General features: G+C 30.9%; 1 protein-coding gene and 1 long non-coding RNA gene across 6 annotated transcripts; one reads left to right on the top strand and one right to left on the bottom strand.

Moving 5' to 3' along the window:
- Positions 1 to 6331: 6331 nt before the first annotated feature.
- On the top strand, positions 6332 to 14203 carry EMB1187 (Protein kinase superfamily protein). Of its 3 annotated transcripts, XR_016515635.1 has the most exons (12): positions 6332 to 6849; positions 7230 to 7321; positions 7544 to 7650; positions 9333 to 9438; positions 10199 to 10321; positions 10806 to 10897; positions 11323 to 11557; positions 11709 to 11793; positions 12562 to 12667; positions 12746 to 12812; positions 13608 to 13700; positions 13786 to 14203. XR_016515635.1 is itself a non-coding variant. In XM_068625440.2 (11 exons), the coding sequence occupies exons 1-11, from the start codon at positions 6713 to 6715 to the stop codon at positions 13909 to 13911; spliced, it is 1134 nt and encodes a 377-aa protein (XP_068481541.1). In that variant the 5' UTR covers positions 6332 to 6712; the 3' UTR covers positions 13912 to 14203. The 3 variants fall into 3 exon arrangements, 2 of the variants coding, with proteins under 2 accessions (XP_068481541.1, XP_090151537.1); XM_068625440.2 differs by lacking the exon at positions 11323 to 11557; XM_090295411.1 differs by lacking the exons at positions 7544 to 7650; positions 11323 to 11557 and having other exon boundaries at positions 6572 to 6849.
- A 2366-nt stretch (positions 14204 to 16569) lies between these two features.
- On the bottom strand, positions 16570 to 19492 carry LOC137822781 (uncharacterized). Of its 3 annotated transcripts, none has more exons than XR_016515305.1 (3): positions 19344 to 19447; positions 17531 to 18669; positions 16570 to 16881 (listed from the first exon to the last, which is right to left on the bottom strand). It is a non-coding gene; the product is annotated as an uncharacterized LOC137822781 (long non-coding RNA). The 3 variants fall into 3 exon arrangements; XR_016515304.1 differs by having other exon boundaries at positions 16570 to 18139; positions 18524 to 18669; XR_016515303.1 differs by having other exon boundaries at positions 16570 to 18669; positions 19344 to 19492.
- Between the last annotated feature and the right edge of the window lie 1317 nt (positions 19493 to 20809).

The raw sequence follows: 20809 nt of genomic DNA, 5'->3' as shown, positions 1-20809 counted from the left end.
TCTTAGGGGCTTGGTTTTCATTTTAACTAAGCTATGTTAATCTGTGCTTATGCCATTGCCTGTGGGAGATGTACCTTGTTTGGGTCTGCATGAAAGATAACTAATATGCTGATTGAGGCGAGCCAGAAAGCCTAACAAAGTTTGATAATGTAGTGTGTGATTTCTCTATTGGATTCCGTTAGTCCGTGTCCTTTTCTTATTCATCAAGCTCAGAAGATAATAGCCATTTTTTCTTTCCTACTGTGTCAACTTATGGCCAACTTATTTTGATGACACTTTGGCGGCTGCTTCTTCCTGCACCTCCATACCTTCTTGTGCCACCCCCATACATTTTTCTTATTCCAAAAATACCCTTTTCAATATTCCGGATTATATAATCCGGAAGTCATTTTTTAGATTCAAAATTAGCTTCCGGATTATGTAATCCGGAAGTCTTTTGTGATTAGCTTCCGGATTACATAATCCGGAAGTCTTTTCTATACATAAGATTAGCTTCTGGATTATGTAATCCGGTAGTCTTTTTTTCCGATGTGTTATTAGCTTTCGGATTGCATAATCCGGAAGTCTTTTCTAAATATGAAATTGACTTCCGAATTATGTAATCTGGAATTTATCCAGATTACATAATCCATAGGCTTATTATTTCAAATCCAAGGGGGTGAAAAAAAAAGGATAAAATGGTATTTTCATATTTAGTATGGGGGTGGCAAAGAAGGTATGGAGGTGTAGGAAGAAAGAGTCCACTTTGGCTGGCACTGTAGAGTTTAGCTTACCACTTTTGACTTTAATTTTGATGAATATTTTGATGAAGAAGATGGTATGTTTGTAATGTGTCATAAACCGTGGGGTCACTAGGGCTATCTTCGTATGTGGGAAAGCGTCTACGTTCCTATTACAACCTTAAGTATATCAAAGGAGAACCTTATTTGGCTTCAGGTGGCTCAGCACAGATTAAATTATACCCCATTTCTTATGTTCATTGGAAATTATTTCAATCAAAGTTTTAATTCCTATCTTCTTAATTGACCAAATGGCTTGTCAAGAGCTATGCCTTAATTCTTTCCTTTTTAACTCAGATACCTATGCCTTAATTTTTATGAAGAAGTTTGTTTTAATATTTTAATGCAAAAACCTGAATGATATAAATAGAAAAATGTTAGAAGGAGAGTTTACGGAAAATTCCCATTAATGGTACAAATTACACAGATATGTAGAAAAGAAATTATACAAATAAATATTTTTAAAATGGTATGAAGTTCTCAATGCGATATACAAAATTAATTAAACACATTAAATCTGTCATTTAATTATTATTTTAAATTAAAGTTATCAACGGTTGATAACTTTAATTTAAATAAAATATATATTGGTTGACATTTTAGTATATTTCATTTAAATTAAAGTTGTTAGTGTGACAATTTTAGTTGAATTTTTTCTAAACAATAATAATTAATGATTTTAAAATAAAAATGTATATAATAATATTTTTGAAATTATTTAAAATTATATAAAATAAATAAGAATGTTGTGAATTTATTTATTTATAAATAAATAATATAAACAAATAATTTGTTTGATTTAAGAAAATCATATATAAAATTTAAAATTTAAAAGTTTTGACAAATATTTTTTCCTTAAATCAATATTAAAAATATGAGTTATTTTAAATAAGTTCGACTAAAAATAGGTTGTATAATAAATTTAAAATATTTAATATTTTTTAAATATTGTATAAGTTAAAATATTTTTATTATTTTAAAAAAATGAAATTATATTCGGATTGATCTAATTCAATTTTTAATTATGTATTGTGTGTAAAATAGTTTCAGATAGTGTTATTGGAAAATGTGATTTTGTTGAAAGTGTTGTGTGTTCTTGAAGGGTTCAAGATCAGCACTCTTGGTTGTAGGGATGACAAAGCCGGACGGGTCGTGCAGACCAGCTCGTGACCTGCTAATAAAAAGTGTGGGGTGGGTTCACCCTTTCAACCCATGTTAGCCCGTCCCGCATAACCCGCAGCCCGTGCAGACCAGCAGCGGACGGGGCAGACTGACCCGATAACCCGCGAAAAAAAATAAAATATAATTATGCTGACTTGGCAGTGGTGGAGTGGGAATGGCATTGCAAACAAACATTGTTCCAAAATAGTTTTTTCATACCTTTCAAAACGCTGAGTTTTCTTCCTCTGTGTCGTTTCATTCATTCCATATCCATTCCATTTCATCTCCGCCGTCGTCGCCTGCAACTCTACTCCGCCTACAACTCCGCTCCACCGGTTGTCGTTCCGCTGCTGCCTCCACTCCTCCATGCAAAAAAAAAAAAACGAATGCAGGTTGGCCGAAACTCGCGAGTTGGCCCTTATGCGGGGCATGACAGAGAATCCAGCCCGCAGTCACTACGCGAGGTAGGCCAACCCGACCCGCATTTTGTGGGCCAATTACGGGGCGGGTCGGTCCGCTTTGTCATCCCTACTTGGTTGTGGTGTAATATGTTTTTGATTACTTAGTGAATTTCCAATGGTGTGCTGGGGACTAGTTGTAGCTCTTCGTTAAGAGTAAACCAATATAAATTTCTTTGTGTGAATCTCTTTTTTCTACTATGATAAATTGTTTTATATTCTATTATGTGTGTTTTGCATTAAACAATCAGTTGATTCGTAAAAACGAATAAGTTTATATTTTTCACATAACTATTAGCCTGATAAATTTATTGACTGATTTAACTGATCTTTTCAATCTACTTTCATTCTTTGAGAAGATCTTGCGAAAATAATTTACCCCCTTCTTGTTTCAACCATACAGTACACAAATCAAAAGTAAAGCAATATCAAGGAGATACAAACGAAGTAAAGATTAAATATCAAATCACAAACAAGACCTTTAGAGTAAATGGTCATAAATTGAAATTTTTTCAAAAAGGGAGTTCTATACAAATTACAAAGCAGACAAAGCTAGCTTTGTCTGATCTAGAAATTCAGGAATAAAAAACACCAAAGAAAAATCAGAGAAATTTCTTTAACTTTGAACATTCTCTTTTCTCTTTTCATTCTTCTCTGCCACATTGAGGATAATGTTTGATTCAAGTGTGAGGGGAAAATTTTACTTTGATTTCAATTTATTTCTATATGTTAATATTTTTTTTTTGTTTGATCTATTTTGTGTTTTTACTATTTTTACTATTTTAGATACTGCTTTTTTTTATAGTAGATAATTCATTTTTTGTTTCTTGAAAGATAGGATGTAACCGTTTAATATATTGTTTTTAGATGAAGTGACAATTGCATTTTATTGAATTTTGTTTCTTTCCTTTGGTTTTTCATTTACATTGCACTTTATTTTAATGTTTTTATTTTTCCGTCGTTTATATTCTTGTCTTTACATTTTCATGTGTTGCTAGATAACCATCAAATGATTGTCTATGGACGATGAATATTTGGATAGTTCAAAATAACGTTTTGGACTAGGATATTCATAGGCTAAACTGTGACTATCTGATATTTACTCTACACCACGAAGGTTAGGTAGTGAATGTGAAGTTATAAATGTCCAATATTCTCGACAAAAATAATTACGATTCTACCAATATTTTAATAAAAAATACTTATCTACCTAATCACTTTCCAAGTAACTTTTTATGTTTAGTGGATCATCATAAGTGGAATATGGATCAATATGTTTGATAAAGTGAAATTGAGTCTTATGGTTGTAGGTCAAATACTAGTCTCTATTGTTTGTATTGTATGTTAAGTTTATTAAGATTGATATTAAGACTTATAAATACCTCCCTCATTCTCATATTTTCTTTCATATGTACATGCGATACAAGTAGAAGTAGAAGTTGTTCAGTAAGAATGATTTAGGAAAATTTTGGAAGACTTTCTCTAGAATATTGAATCATGGAGAACTTAGTTCTAATATTCTTAGGATATATGAAATATATAGATAATCGGTGTAAAATTACAAAACTTATATATTTTTGTAATATATTATGAATAATTATATCGATGTCAAATATTGACATATTTATATATATATATATATATATATATATAAAGGATATGTCATGATTAATATTATCTCTAAGAAAATCTTATTAAAAAAAAGGCTTCTCCTAATTTATAATTAAATAACAATTATTTCTCCTAATTTATAATTAAATAACAATTATTTATATAATACTTACAATATTACATTAAGCAACATGTAACACAAGAGAACATTAATAATACAATTTTTATACTAGTTCACCTCAAAATATGCTACGCTCAATTCTTCTTTATAATTTGTAAAAAATTTCACTAAATAAATTACTTAATAATATTATTACTTTCACTTCTAATTTACAATAAGTATATAAAGTTACTCTTAATTAAGGTTGTCAAACTTGAAAATTTACATAAACTCGTGGAAACTTCATAAACTTGAATTGTAAACTCTTAAGAGTTTACTTTGGATAACAATATATAAAAATATCTATAAATAATGTAATAATTTAATATTATATGATGCTATGAATAATTTTTTATATTTTCTTGCTAGAATATTATTATTAGTTTATCATTTATATATATATATATTAAATATTTTCTAATAATATGATTCTTTTATCATAACTCTAATTAATTATATGATATATTATGCTTTATATAAAAAAATGACTTAAATGGAGGTCCAAGAGTTCAACTTAGAAAAACGCAATCAATGGCATCGTTTTTTGTTTTAAAAAAATACCCCTCTAAACTCCATAACTCGATTGCAAACTTGAGAGTTTTGATAAACTTACCAATTCACACTAAAAATGAGTTTGCTTACAATTTAACTTCGACAAGAAGCATGGGAACGTAAACTGGTAAGTTTTTACAAGTTAACATTCTAGTTTGATAACCATGCTCCTAACTATTTGAGTATGCAATACCTCTTAAGTTTAAGTACACAAAGTCTCTAAAGACTAAGTAAATATACACATATCAACATAAGGCTAAACCCTTAAGTCTAAAACTCAACTTGCTCAAATGTATGACACATACCTTTATTAGATGAAGACTTTTGAGATACAGATGAAGACAACAACTAGATGCAATCAACATAAAGTCTTAATATGATACAAGACACATTGACTATGAAGAATCACAAGACACAATCACTTTGAACCATATATGCATTTTACATGCATTCAATGTAAGATGAGAGTCGTCTAAGAGTTGTAAAAATCTAAATTGAAACTCATCCTAAGGATGATTCTAACACAATGCATCAATCATATGACAATGTATGTTCAAAATGGTGTCAGAGCAATAAAGAAGTTTCAAAAGAGAAATCATGTCCTTGCCACAACACTTAGTATAGTAGTGAAATACATAAACCAAAAAGTAAAGCATATTCTAAAAATGCATTAACCCAAGGACAAAACTACAACACATAACTTTAACAATTCGATACGTTTATAAATCGAAGCTTTTGCATGAAGAATATGCTAATGAAGGCATGAAATAAACATGTGCAAAGGACATTTTTGCATGTAACGAAAGTAAAAAAGCTTCAAATGCTAATGAGTAACAAACCAAACTTCAAAGAGAGTTAATATGTGCAAATCCTTCACTCAATGAAGTTAAGACTCTTAAAACAAGGAATGTTCATTTATAATATTCTCTTAGTGAGAGTTTCCATTTAATACCAAACAAGTTATTGTTACATAACATGAAGAGATTTTGTGTATTGAGTGTAATCTTAGTTAAATATTAAAAGATATCCTGAATCTCTTATAAGTCACAAGTGATAGAGAATATACAATTTTTTTTATGATTAGTGAAAACTTTTGTAGGTTAAGGTCAATTGAATGAACTCAAAGTTGGAGGTGAAATAGCATAAAACTAAAGTATTCATTAATTTATGTCTGTAGGCCATCATTTAAGGAGTTGTGAGCCTATTTTCTAACACCATTACACAACCTGGTCCAACATCTAACTACATTAGTTTGAATTTTTTTCAAAACAAACCTCTATTCACACCTTCATTTCTAAAATTAACATTTCCTTTCACCAAGGGTTGGTGCATGCTTCTTTTTAATTTATATTTTAATTCTTAACAAACTAGTTTAAATAAATAAAGAATTAAGATTAAGTATAAAAAAAATTAAGTAGGTGTGTCCCACGAACTTAAATTTGTAGGAAAGGAAATATACAAAGATAAAACATTACAAAATTTAGATATTAAAAGTAAAACTAGACAAAAAATCCAAAATAACTAAATTCTGACTAACGATTATTTATTTTAGGAAATGGTGTTTTGTTGCTGGAAGAAACATTAAATTAACTATACCTAATGAACTAATTAACGAGGCGTCAAATCACGATTACGCCGAATTGGTCATTTCGTGATTAAGATCCTCTGCAGTTTGAAAAAAAGAGTGCATAGATCTCAGCCATTAAAGTATAAATCATTGTAATACACGAAGGAGAGAAAAACTTAGATTAACGGCGAGATTTATAACTTGAGTGGGTGCAGTTCTGTTTCGAATTGCAGAAGATCCATTTTCGTGATTTAGCGTGGCAACAAAAATGCTCCAACGCCATAGGAGGAGACACCTCTGATTTCAAAGCAAGTAAAAGCACACCGCTAAATTTTCTTCTACCATAATTTCCCACACAATCTTGCTCCTTTGTTATTTTTTCTCTCTCTCTCTCTCTCTCTTCTCTGTTCGGTTGAAGCAAGCAATGGGTGCAGAGGTTAAGATCTGGAACCCTGTTGAAGTCGCAGAGCAAGCTAGCCATGACTATGTCTCGCAGATTCATCCCTCGCAGCTTACCATCGACCCTTCGCTCGAGCTTACTCAAATGACACCTCTCGTCATGTTCGTGATTCTCATCTTTTTCTTTTTCTTTTCTTTTCTATAAAAATAAAGAATAAAGTATTAATTTTCCTTTTTCGCGCGCTTCTCGTTTGAACTTTCATGGGTTTCTTTGTTTCTGGCGTCTGGTTGCTGGGTAAAGGTGGGAAAGTGGGTCAGGTTTTGCTGGGGAGCCGTATCAATTGGGGTTTGGCGATTCTAGATTAGTTAGAAATGTTCAATTTCTTTGGATTTGCAGTTATAATACGTCTTTCAATGTTGAACCGTTGCTTTTTGGTTTGTTTGTTTGTTTATGCTATTAAATGTTGCTTAATCAGTTTCATCTCTATTCCTGAAATTGCATAATTTCTGTTTTTTATTTTATTTCTTGTGGTTTCTTGCAGAAATATGTGCAGGGATATGTTCAAGGCGTGGGCAAATTTGGCTGATTCTTGCTTTGCTGTTGAGAAAATTTCCGGGGGGATTACAAATTTATGTGAGTTGTTCTTGTTAATCTTGTTGCTTTTTCAAGAAAGAATGAAATGTTTGTTTATCTGAAGATTGATTTTCACATGCTGAATGGCTGTCTGGTGAACGGTTTACTTCTGAAATACAGAAATGTAGTCAGCTAAACTTTCATCTGGTTGCTTAATTACTTGTCGCTCATCCGTAGTCTTGTGTTGTTGATGTGGTTAATGCATTTGTCATTGTCTGTCAGTACTCAAGGTTTCAGTTAAACAAGAAAATTGTATTGAGGAAATTATAACCATCAGATTGTATGGACCCAACACTGAGTTCATTATAGATCGTCAGCGGGAATTGCAGGTTAGACACTGTACTGCATGATTACATACAAAACTGGCCATGCCACTGAATGCTTGTGCGTCCTTTCTTGAGTCAAATATTGCAGTCATATAGTGTTGATATAGATCTTGTTATTTCTGCAATGTTGTTCTCTAGTTGATGAATAACTGAAAGTTTATGGTAACTGAAACGTACGAATGCTTGTGGCAAGTTTGTAGTGATATTTTCCTGGATTTTACCATATTTTATTATTTGAGGGTGGGGCTATGATTTTCACCGACTGACCATTGCAAGTAGAGTTGTCAAACTAGGTCAGCCCATGTGGGTTTGGGTCATCCCATGAGCCTTAATTTTAGAAATCTGACCTAGGCCCAGGCTAGAGATTTTTGGCTAATGTCAAGCTGATGATGTTCTCTAGCAATGCCAAGCTGAAAATGCCTTGGTCGAGGCCAAGTAGAAGATACCCCCTAGTTAAAATTGGGTTGAAAGATGCTCCAGTAGAGGTTGAGGTGAAATAAGTCTAATCGAGGTCGAGTTGAAAATGATGTGATTGAGGCCAAGGTAAAAATGCTCTAGCCAAGGCCGAGCTAAAGATGCCTTGGTTGAGGCCAAGTTGAAGATTTCATGGGATCATGGAGGAGATGCCTTAGTTGAGATTGAGTTGAAAATACTATAGCCTAGATCGGGTTGTAAATATTGTGTTCAAAGTTGTGTTGAAAATACCCAAAGGGTGGAATTGAAGATACTCTAGCTGAGGTTCAGGTAAGTTAAAATTACTTTGACTGGTGCTAAACTAATATACTATGGTTTAGGTTTAAAGATATTTTAGGTTGAGGCTGAGTTTGAGTTATTTTGTTTGAGATCAAGTTGAGGAACACTAGTCTGGTCTAGTTGAAATTTTATTTCTTGTAATCAGTTGAGGAAAACAATTTTTGATATAGACATGACTTGTAGGCTGGAAACCCTTAAGCCATGGTCCACCCCCTTACTAAGTGAGCTTAAAAACCCCTCATTAGGTGGCAAAACCATTATAGTGGGCTAGCCCTTGGACACAGGGATAAATTGACACCTCTTATTGTAAAGTTAAACTTCAGTTTTCATTTTGAGCTTACTAATTTTCAGTTAAGATAAACTGCCTCTGTAATACAGTAATTCATTCCTTTATTTTTAAAATTATTTTTCTCCTCTTTCTGACGCACATAAGAAAATAATTAAAAAAGCCTCATGAATTTTTTTGGTTCCTATGTTAGATGATGTTGCTTTTACTTTTTAGTTGTAGGATTTAAAAATGTCTTTCAATATAAATATATAATTATTTAAGTATGTATGGATTTCATTTTTCATTTATTCTGCCATATGCTTGAGATAAGGCCAAATTAAAAATTAAAAATAATACTTATCAGGAAGGGATAAGCAAACCAGGACTTCCAAAAATGTTGAAATCCACATCAACATAAATACCTTGTAGATTATGTGCTGCAAAATTTTGTTCATTAATCCATAAAAGAAAATAAAGAGAAACCATGTTGAACTTGTTTTATATCCCTGCTTAGATGTGCACAGAGGATCTGGTTAGATTGTGATCAGAGAAAGATATGAACTCTATTGGTGCAACACATTATAGGTTATAATTGTTAAATTAGTTGCTTATCCGTATTTACTCAATGGTTTACTTGAAGTTTGGTGTAAAATTTGGTGTTTAGGCTACCAAATTCATCACAGCTGCAGGATTTGGTGCTAAGTGGCTTGGCATATTTGGGAATGGCATGGTGCAATCTTTTATTAATGCTCAAACGCTATCGCCTTCAGGTACATGGGAAAAATTCTTGTTTTGAACATGAGTGACAGTCTCAAGTTGATAAATGCTAATGGATTCTGTTAATATCATATTTTTGAATGTTATTGATAATATTTATTAGAAACTTGATAAATCTAGACAATGAACCTGTAGCTAGTACTGCATTTATGGATATTTCCTTTTTGGTTGAATGTATCATTTTAGGGAATAATGTTAGGGACTATAGTCTTTGTAATGAGTTCTTTACTGGATGTTTCCAAAAATTTCTTCTTATAGTATAAACTTTAACTTAATTCTGATTAGGATTACTTTTTACGTTTGGTTTATAGTCCTGCAGTAAATTCCTGAAGGGATGAATTTCAACTTACATTGGACTGGGATCACTAGGCTTTACCTAATGATCACTATGTGTAAATGTAGAAACTTTTAACTTGCCTAACCCAACCTAAGACTTGATGCTGACTGTTGATCACGAGGAGGCTGTAAGATGAAGTTCTCATTGTTGCTAACTTATTACTTAATATTTGTTATTTATCCCAACTTTTTACCAGATCCCCCCGAATCTTCATACATACATAAACACATACATACTGTCATATATATGTGTGTATATATATTATTTGAAATGTGATAAACTGGTATTATTTGGATTTTGGTGTAAAAGCTTAGAATATAATTTTTCTTTTTTGTAATTATCTGTTAATATGCTTTGTTTACCTTGTAGAGGTACACTGGTTTAATGACTTCATGAATACATGTTCCCTGTGGCAGATATGCGGGAACCAAAGCTGGTTGCTAAAATAGCTAAGCAACTTCAAAGATTTCATTATGTGGAAATTCCAGGGTCAAAGGAACCTCAATTATGGAATGATGTTTGGAAGTTCTTTGAGAAAGGTCTATTATCTTTTCTTTCTTCTAGTGTGGCCTTTGTCTGAATCTATTTCATATGAAGGGTTACTTTAATTTTGTTTGAAGTCAATTTGATTTGTTAATTTCTAGTATTCCTTCTGTTTTTTTCTTCCGAAGCTTTGAACTCCACTTTTTAGCCTTTTCAGTTTCACCACTCTCTGATTTAAAAGTAATTCATGATACTGGAATGACCTGTTATGTCTTGTGAAGGATCTGTCACTGTTTTTGGGATAATAGAATTATTTTTTAAATGTACAATCTGTTTGGGGTCTGTATTTTGTTACATAAAATATCCTTACGGTTTCATTCTGTATTCGTAGTCCTATGTCTGATGTACTTCTTCAACATATTAAAACTATCATCAAGCTAGATTAACCTCATGCTATATGCTTTTGTCAATGGCTTGTGTATGTATATGTTTTTGAAAGATTGTTATTATTAGTATTTGAGTAGCCACTTTTTCTTCCAGCATCTGGTCTTGAATATGATGATAGTGAAAAGCAGAAGACTTATGAAACGATTTCATTTAAGGAACTTCATGATGAAATTGTTGAGCTCAAGGTACGTGTTTTTTCCATACGTTTCTTGGCTGTTATATTTGTTTTTATCTTTGATTATAATGCAAGGGTCAAATGAATATAAATTACCACCATTTTGGAAGTCCAACTCTAATAACTAGATTTGAAATATTTTTAGTGGTGACTTACTGTCTTTTTTGCTGTTAATGTCCAAACACTTTTACTAAATATTTATTAGGACAGGTCAACAAAGAAAGAGCCCAAGTGTCCAGGCATAATTTTCTTTTCCATCCCATCTGTCCTTGTGAAGATAACTTACAAATTTGTGAATAGCTTAATTAAGTTTTAAATACCCAATTTGGGGTATTTTCAATTGAGTCCTTAGGAAAAAAATTTGTTCTATTGAGTGCTCAAAATATTTTGTATTTTCTGTTTAAGCATTTTACCGTTTGATTTTATTGTCAACAGGATGACATGCCATTATCTTCACCTTCCTGTCTCCAACTTGCCAATCAATTTGCGTCTTTCCTCTCTAATCTCTTCCAATTCACTGGTCAACTCTGGCTTGGAGAGGGAAAGCGAGTTGACCGGCAAGCTGGAGGAGATTGGTGAGGGAAGAAGCAAGTTGTTTGGTGAGTTGGAGATGAGAAGATAGAAATAATGGTCACATCATCCCGTTGACAGCAAAAAATCAAACCGTGAGGTACTTAAATTAAAATAAAAAATATTTTATAAGGACTCAATTATGTTAACAAATACGAGGTACTTGAAAAGGCTAAATTAGTGGTAGTGATTGACTCATTTTATGTTAACAATTTCTTCTACTGACAAACTTTTATCCTTTTTTGCGGCAGGAATTGTGTGATCTACTTAAATCTCCTGTAATTTTTGCTCACAACGACTTGCTTTCTGGAAATATAATGATTAATTGTGAAGAAGGTATCTAAATACCTTGTTTGTAAGCATACTTGTGCTTCTACTCTGTTAATGTAGAATTTATTTATTTATTATAGAAATGACAGTAGCTTATTTATTGTGCTTGCCATTTTATGTACATGCCATTACTGTAACTCTCAAGAGTTGGGAGTTCTATAGCATCCATCGTCTTCACCCAAACACTATATACATACACAGACATATAGTTACTTTAATACTTTTATCTTTCTTCATAAAATGTGTGCATGGTATACTCATGGCCAAGCATTACTGCAATTTATATTTCGGATTAGGAAACATTTGCAAGACTAAAAGTGTAATGGTGTTGCATTGTTTTGTCCTAGAAAAGTTGTTATATCTGTTTTTCTTCAATGGTTGCTAAATGAGTACAAAATTACTTCACAGTTAGATCATGAGCTTACTATAATAGCTCCTATTTTAATCGTTCAGGAGTTAAATTAAAGCAGGAAAAATGAAGTATAAAACATTAGTCATAAACCAAAACATAATGAGTTTCTTTTTAACAAGTAATGAGTTTGTTTTTCTAATTAAGTGATGAGTTTGTTTGTCAACAAGAATTTCTGATGTGAATATATTTGTTCTTTCAGTTTATATCAAACTCTTAAGGAGGCTGACATGCCTATGGAATTCACAATTATTTTAATATTCACATGTGAAGAAGACATGATGTTTAGATAACCGACTAATTTATTAATTCATGAGGTTTTTATCTTCCGTTTTTTTTAAAAATTTATTCTGACATTTCTCCAGATAAACTTTACTTCATTGATTATGAATATGCATCATACAACTACAGAGGCTACGACATAGGAAACCACTTTGCAGAATATGCTGGTTTTGATTGTGACTTCCACTTGTGAGTTCTTTATCCTTGCTTCTCTCTTTTAATTATGATTTCTGTTAGTTGCTTTACTTCATCATTTTCATAATTCAGGTACCCAAATATAAATGAACAATATCATTTCCTCAGGCATTACTTACAACCTGAAAGACCCTATGAGGTACCAATCACAGTGAATGGGATTAAATATTTCCTTTTGTATTTTATTTCATCGTCTCCAGATTCTCAATCATCTCTAAAATAAGATGCACATAATCCATCAATTATGCCATGATCATCTTATTCCCAGTCTGGCCATGTTAGTTACATATTTCCTTTATGCTGTTTAGGATTAAAACAACTTCAGCAGTGCTTGCATTTGTAAGGGTATCCTGGTTAAATGTTTTACTAAATGTTGTAAGGGGTCATAATGTTGCGTGATTGTTGTAAAAGTAAATTTTCTTAATATTTTTAATGTTTTTGGTGGGGCAAGGATGGCATGAAATCAGCCTATACTTCCTTATACTTGCTGCATAATTTATTTACCTATCAGTGATTAATTTCTTAAATTCGTTGTCAATGAAAATTGTGTGATTTGGTTATTGGTGATGATTGCATTTTACTCGAACGAATACTTTTGTTTTCCATTAGCCTTTGGTCACTTCGACACTCTAGCCCTTTTGGTGTATCAACTATATTAGGTTGCCTTTACTGCTGGATTGATCTTTGTTACATAAAACTGCCTGAATATCTTCCCGAAATCCCCACTTTTGTCGTACCCTTGAAGTTCATTCAAATTTGACTTTGACTTGAAATAGCCTTATCTTGCATATATATTACTTAGTAATCATGTACATAGAATACACTTGCACTTCAGGGTACATAAGTTATTGGAAATTAGAATATAAGTTTTTTTTCGTGTCCTATAATGGGTGTCTCCTGTATTTCTTTAAGATCATCACTTAATATAATACAGGTGTCCGAGAAAGATCTTGAAGCTTTGTATGTTGAGGCAAATACATTTTCCCTTGCCTCTCATATTTTCTGGGCATTGTGGGGTCTGATTCAGGTAGTATATTGCCTCTTTTATTCTCTCAATGCTTTCATAGTCGAATGACGTCCTTTAGTGTTGATATTGCTTCTGATGATAACAGGCAAAGATGTCCCCAATTGAATTTGATTATCTTGGTTACTTTTTCCTTCGATACAAGGAGTACAAAAGACAGAAAGAGAAGTATTTCTTGCTTGCACAGACCTATCTTTCAGGATGCAAGAAATGAGTAGATGAGAGATTTACTCAATCACTTGTTAGTTTTTGTATGTCATGTTTGTAGCATGAGTCCCCTGATTCATGTAGTTTTTGTATTTCATTTTAGACGCTTTTCCGAATAATGGCCTAATTGTGTAGTTTGAGCTTAGAGGCTTTTCTACATTCTCTGTTGTAATTCTAGAACAGCCTATAAAGTTGATGTCATTCTTTTTCTTTCTCTGTTGTAATTCTAGAACAGCCTATAAAGTTGATGTCATTCTTTTTCTTGTATAATGGCATTATAAATTTTGGTGTCTTGTTTATTCACCTCTACAAAAGTGACCCCCTCACTTACAATCTATTAAATCCAATCTACAATGGAGGCAAATTAATTAATACAATTCCTTCTATCACAAAAAATGAGTTTCCTCTTAGCACATCTGATTAGCTCATGCAAGTTTAAGTCCTGGATTTTGTATTGAAATAATACTCAGTAAAGATGTAAAATATAATTGGAGATAATGATTTATATTTTATTGATTTGTTTATTAATGGAGCTAAAAAATAACATACATAAAATGCATACCATAATATTTCATATTTTAAAGCATAAATATTGGTAAATCATATATTTCTTTGACAACTAAAAAATTAAACAACTTAATATAAAACAAACTGAATAAAAATATTTATGTTACAGTTATTTTAGACATTTTCAACAAAAACTCCTTTTTGTTTCATTAGTTGCACACACCTAATTTATTTGTCAAAAATTCAAATTTGACGGTTGACAGGACTTTTGTTAAATATCTTATCAAAGCTTCAAATTTGACTTTTGAAGTACTTTTGTTAAAATATCTGAATTTTATATTCAGTTTTGCAGGAAGGTTCAGTTTCTCTTTGTGTTACTCTTAAAAGAGAGAGATAACTTGATCTTGAAATGCTTAGTTTTGTCATGAAAAATAGAATTATTTGAAATGAAAATGCCTATTAATTTTTTTTAATAATAAAATGAGTTATTTTTTTAAAAAAATAAACAACTTTCACATGTAGATTTAAAAATTAAAATTAGAAAATAAATATATATTACATATAAATAGATATAAATTAAAAATTATAATTAAAAAAAAATGTATTCGAATAATTTCTTAAAATATTAAACAAGCATTATAAAATTAGAAAATAAATCAGATCTTATACAAATAAAAAATAATATTTTGTATTATTTAAAACCCTGTAATAATGAAAAAAAATACTAAAAAAATATCGTAATTAACAATAGAAAATAATTTCTTAAAAAATTATAGTCAAATAAATTACTAACTCATAAACATAATAATTATAAAAAAATATATTAATATAAATGTAGCAACAAATTAAATAAAAAGAGGATTTCAAATAATTTTTTAAAATATTAAATATATACTATAAAATTAGAAAATAAATCACATCTTATATAAATAAAAAAAAATACTATTTTTTAATATTAAAAATCCTTGCAGATGAATGAGGATAAGTTCGAAAATAACATATGTCGATGTGACTTTTCTTCTACATCTTTTCATTTTGAAGGAAAAGGATATTTATTATTCACAAGTATATCATCTTCTCCTCTTCCCTTCAAAATCCTGGATCCAAACAACTGATATTCTCTGACTTCTTTCACTGTGAGCCGTACATTCATAGAAGCAAACATAGCCTATGTTTTTGTAAGGCTAAATAAGTCCAAATACAAAATTACTATTGACACCTATTTACACATGAAAGAAAATGAAAGAAAAATTTTAATTTATAAAATTTACAATAAAAACAAACTCTTATTTACAAATATTTATTTATTTAAAACTACTTAAGATCTTCCATATCCATAACACTCATTAAAAAATGAAAAGAAAAATTATGAGATGGGAGTTTCTATTTCATGCTCCCATTTATTTATTTTCTATTTTGTTCCAATCCCTTGAAGGGTGTCTTTGGTTTTGAGATTAAAATGATGCACCCAGGTTTCTTGTTCTTGTTTTTTTTTTTTTTTTTTTCAATTTGGTTGGTGCTTGAATGTGAGTATGGTCTTAAGGATTTGAAACATAGGTCATATTTTGTTTGGTAGAATTTCAAAGTGGTGGTTGTCAAGGTCGTTCTAGGTTCTGAATTGGTTTTGTAAGGGAAACTAGAATCATACTCAAATTTGAATAAATATAAGATTGAAGCCCAATTCATAAATTTTTCAATTTATAAAAAAATTAAAATCAGAAATCAAAATTCTATTTTAGTCTATTTTAAAAATAGTATTAATCTTCTGATAAGCCTTACGTGAGATTGTTCCTCCTTATCTTTATTTCATTCATCATAATTTAATTTCCAACCCAAACAAATTGTTAATTGTAGTCTTATCTGGTCATGATTGTAGACATAATTTTGTGTACTAACCAATATAAGCAAAATCACTTGGATAATTCAAAAAAGGGGCTGTTGCAGGAACATTTTCTTTGTCTGCTATATATAGTACACTGATAATGTTCCTTTGTCTGCTATATATAGTACACTGATATAGATAAAAAGACAAGGAAGAAAAACCAAGTGAAAAATCTTAGTTAGGAATTGCCTACCCTTCTTAAAAAAAATTATTTTAAAATTGGATAAGTCGACTTAAAAGACAATTTTAGTGAAATTTGATATAACTATGTAAGACTTAAGTTTAATATAAAAATTGAATATAGCACATATGCATCTCTGTAAATAGCAGTATGCTATAGCACATAGTACATGAGACATTCTCTTTCTCTGATAGACTCTATCATAGCACATAGTACTTGAGAGATATCATAGATGAAACTTAAACTTGGTACACCAATCACAACCTGTTTTTCCTTTGTTGTGTTTCTTTAACAGAAGAGGAAGACCCATCATTGAATCACATCTCTTTGGCATGCAGATCAATGCAAAAGTCAATTGATGTTTTGGTTGTTGCTTGTCAAGAGGCAAAGTTCTTTCAACTTCAATGCTGCATGATATAAATCTCTTTTATCATTTCTAAAATATGCTTTAAGCTCAACTTGCTTTTGTTTTGAATACCAAAAATCATTTCCTTATATAACTTTAACTGTTCAGGTACTTGTTAAGTTGTCACATATGACTCTCAATCAAGTCAATATAAAATACATTATCCCTTAAAATCAAAGGATCACAGTTGTCACAGATTGAGACAATTGAAGAAAGAGTACGTCAGAAAGAGTAGAGCAATGATGGAATCTGCAACTGTGACACATCCCTGTAGTACCTTCATCACAAGATATAACTCAATTCTGAAGAATTTATGAATACACTATATTCTGTGTTAGAAACCTCTTATTCAGCTTTGAAATTGAGGTCCTCCATAGCTATAATTCCCATTAACCGGTCAAACATGATAAAAAACAAAATTAAAAACAGAAAAGAGCCCTAATGCAAAGACCCATGTACTATTATTATGTCTTCATTCTGTACTGTCTCATACAGCAGATGAGACAAGCTGTCCAAGTTTAGTTTTAGAAAGAAAGAGTAACCAAAACACAATAATATCATGAGAGCAATATTTCAGCTCTCAATCCATGTAACTATAGTACTTGGAGGAGAAAGAAATTAAGGGAACCAACTTGAAAGGATTTACCTACCATGAGTTCTGGACTGCATATGAATGAAAACTTTTACATAGTCTATACTACAGTACAGTGAGTTTTGTCCCAAAATCTTGGTCGGGCTTGGCTCTTCTGCATAAGAGATCTGTTTTCCTTTAGAATCTTAGGTGGAAAGAAATGCTTAGTGTTCTGTAATGGAAAATTTGACACTGAACTGATTGTGGCAGAAAATGGCTAGATATTTGATGAATTACATGTGGAAAAAGAGATTGGTCAAGTTTTTAAAAGAGTCCCTGATGTAGTTTTCTAAGGTTCAGATCTTGTATGTTTGTGAAAATTCTCAATGTCTAATGGAGAGAGCTTCACTTATGTGTTAGAAAGTGAGTGAAGCAGATAGAATCAGGCAGTGAATGAACTAGCTAAATCCGTATTTGAAAACCAAGGGAATGAAATGAACAGCAAGGGCTGTTGTGATTAAAACAACAAAACTCCAAAGAAAGAGGTTGTTTTGAATTTTATCACGAGTACAGCATTTTTAATCAATCTTAAGTTTGGTTATGTAAATTCAGTGGAGTGAAAAATTAAGAAGACTGAAACCAAAACCAGCATAAAATTCTAAAGGTGACCTTAGCATCATGACACCACCTGCATAATGTACAAGAACATGAAGTGAACATCTTAATCCATCATAGTTTGATTTGACAGAGGCAAAGAGAAAAAAATATATGGGAAAGTGAAGAAGTAGGAGCTCCCTTCAGTCCAAAACCAAAGCAACTTGTGCTTGGAAGCTTTGGGCTGCAAAGAACTCCCATTTCTGCAGCTTTCACAACTCCACCAATACATGTGAAGAAAAAGAGAATGTAAACAAGTTCATTTATACAAACTCCTCTTCCTCACCATGATTCAATTAGTAATGGTCTAAAAATTCTGTTCAGTTGAATTCAATTTCTAGCATGTACCCTAAAAACTTATGTAAAAGAAAATGAAGAAGTGTACACATTTATAACTGAAGTTACCGTTACAACTTACAAACCACTAAAAACAAAGTGCCTCCTTTTTGACAATTCAATGCTTTCATTGTTCCTCAAGAAGTGATTTTAGCCGTGTAAGTAGCACCTAGCCACCATAGGCATAGCTGGAAAATGGTACATGACTCAGTTCAAAGTAACCCTCCCCTAGTTACAAAAGTGCAACAACATAAATGCTTGCTGGCAACACTTTTCTGCAGCACTTTTATTTCAAAGATATGGAGAAAAAGTTCTAGTGTTTAATAATATCCATCTAAGTTAAGAAGAATCATATCTGGAGTACAATGAAGGTAGTAAATAATGTGCAGTGAAGAAGTATCCTATAAGTGTGTAACAAGAATTAACAACATTCTCATAAAGGAATATAAATCTCAGCACTGATTAGTGTCATTTCCCTTTTCCTTTTCCACTTAGGGGCATTGAGTTCCTATGAGGTTCTGCTTTTCCAACCATTCTCACTTGGTGGTCCTATATATATCTACTGCTCTGAACAAGGATTCTCAAAATCTCTTTAATTTGATGAAAGTTAATGTTTCACTTTGTGTCCCATCAAGGACTTCAGATGGGACTGCATTCCTACCTTCATTCCTTTTATAATCACCTGATAGGAACTGCATTTTATTTCCATACAACTTTTCTGTCTCTCCTATTTTCCAAAAATTTTCCCTCAATAATTTTCTCAAGCTCATAGATTCGTTTGTAAATTATTTTCTAGACTAGCACTTTTCACTATTCATTATTCATGGTGGGAATTCAGTTTTCGGAGAGTCAAATTACCATCTATAGTTGTGCTTGCAAAAAATTAAAACGAAAAACAATACCTCTTATAATTCTGTATCCTAGAAGTCAAATTCTGGTGAGGTCGCGGTAGTAGGAGATTGAGAAACATTAATGCTCCAATATATACCATGGATACAGATACGAATACGATCTTTCAACACTTTAAAACATGTAACCTAAACTTTAAATCTTAATCTCTTACGGATATATCAATTTATATATTATATAATTGGGAATTATATGATATAAGATGATCATCATTGAAAAAATCACTTTAATTAAAATTTATTTAAAAAAATTAAGAACTTTAACAAATTTCAGATTATATGAATATATGATAGAAATTAAATAAAAACATTTTCAATAATACATATATAATTTAAATATTTTTTATTATATATAAGATTTGTTCTTTATTTTTATAATTATAATGAAAACTTATGCAATAAGTTATGAGTTTTTAGAAAATTATTGTATTTTTTTTTATTGTCTTTCAAAGACCCAAATAAATTTTTTTTAAATTATACACTTCACCGATATATATATTGTACGAGTATCATACATCAATATCCAATATGAACACATAATTTAATAAACGTGTCTAAACTTTATAGATGTTCTACGTTATGCAAGTGAAAAAGAAAAAAAAACTATATAGAATTTGATCTTAGGAAGAAGATAAACAAAAATTTCAAATCAAAATGAAGGTGAAAATTATGTTCCTCAAGAACTCTCACCAAGAAGTGTAAAAAGTGTGCTAATGGAGGAAAATTTCCCTATTTTCCCCTTACTATTTCAATGATTTTGATTCCCCTACGGTTCTTCAAATTTTGGCACTCTATGGTTGAGTAGGTAATTAATCTGTAGCAAACTCCTAATCTTCTGTCACTCCACTATAAGTCTTTGGCTTTCAAGCTACCCTTTTAGACTCTTTCATGCCTTAACTTGTTTGATAAAATTATACTCATTTGGTAAAGCTTTTAATAATTTGTAATTATTTTACTACCATTATACGAGAAGCTACTTTACATAAAGTTTGAAGTTATAATAAAATTGTGAAACTTATAAAAGATTACTTAAATTTAAAACTGAAACGTAGCATTCAAATAAAAATAAAATAAAATTACAAGATATCATATAGAAAAGAAAATCCGAACGGCGTGGTCATTTGATTCTCCCTACTTTGAAATAGCTTCTAGCCTTAACTTTTTAAGGTTCCTCTGCTTTTGGTGCATAGCTTCATAGCCAACAAGAAGAGGAAAATTTTGCACATAAAAACACCTAAGAAAATGAACATTACTTGTATGCAGAAAACAATGACGTGACTACTAAATTTAGAAAAATGGAACTAGGAAAAAGAAACCAAAATGAAAAGATTAGAACAACTTAAATTCAACTACTAAAAAAATATTAGATAGAAATAAATTGTAGACAAAATATAATTAATTATTATATTGATTATGTTAGATATTATTTTAGAGACTAAAAAAATTATTAGTATCTAAAT

This window comes from Phaseolus vulgaris, chromosome 9, assembly GCF_051622355.1.
Source record: "Phaseolus vulgaris cultivar YP4 chromosome 9, ASM5162235v1, whole genome shotgun sequence".
Classification (NCBI taxonomy): domain Eukaryota; kingdom Viridiplantae; phylum Streptophyta; class Magnoliopsida; order Fabales; family Fabaceae; genus Phaseolus; species Phaseolus vulgaris.
Note: the sequence above shows the minus strand (reverse complement) of the source record. Positions and strands in the feature narration are given on the sequence as shown.

Excerpts from the sequence above, each read along its gene's own strand:
- EMB1187 (XM_068625440.2), top strand. The coding sequence starts at position 6,713 with ATGGGTGCAGAGGTTAAGATCTGGAACCCTGTTGAAGTCGCAGAGCAA. Across the intron at positions 10,898-11,708 it reads ATGAAATTGTTGAGCTCAAG|GAATTGTGTGATCTACTTAA; the intron begins GTACGTGTTTTT and ends TTTTTGCGGCAG. Across the intron at positions 13,701-13,785 it reads CATTGTGGGGTCTGATTCAG|GCAAAGATGTCCCCAATTGA; the intron begins GTAGTATATTGC and ends TGATGATAACAG.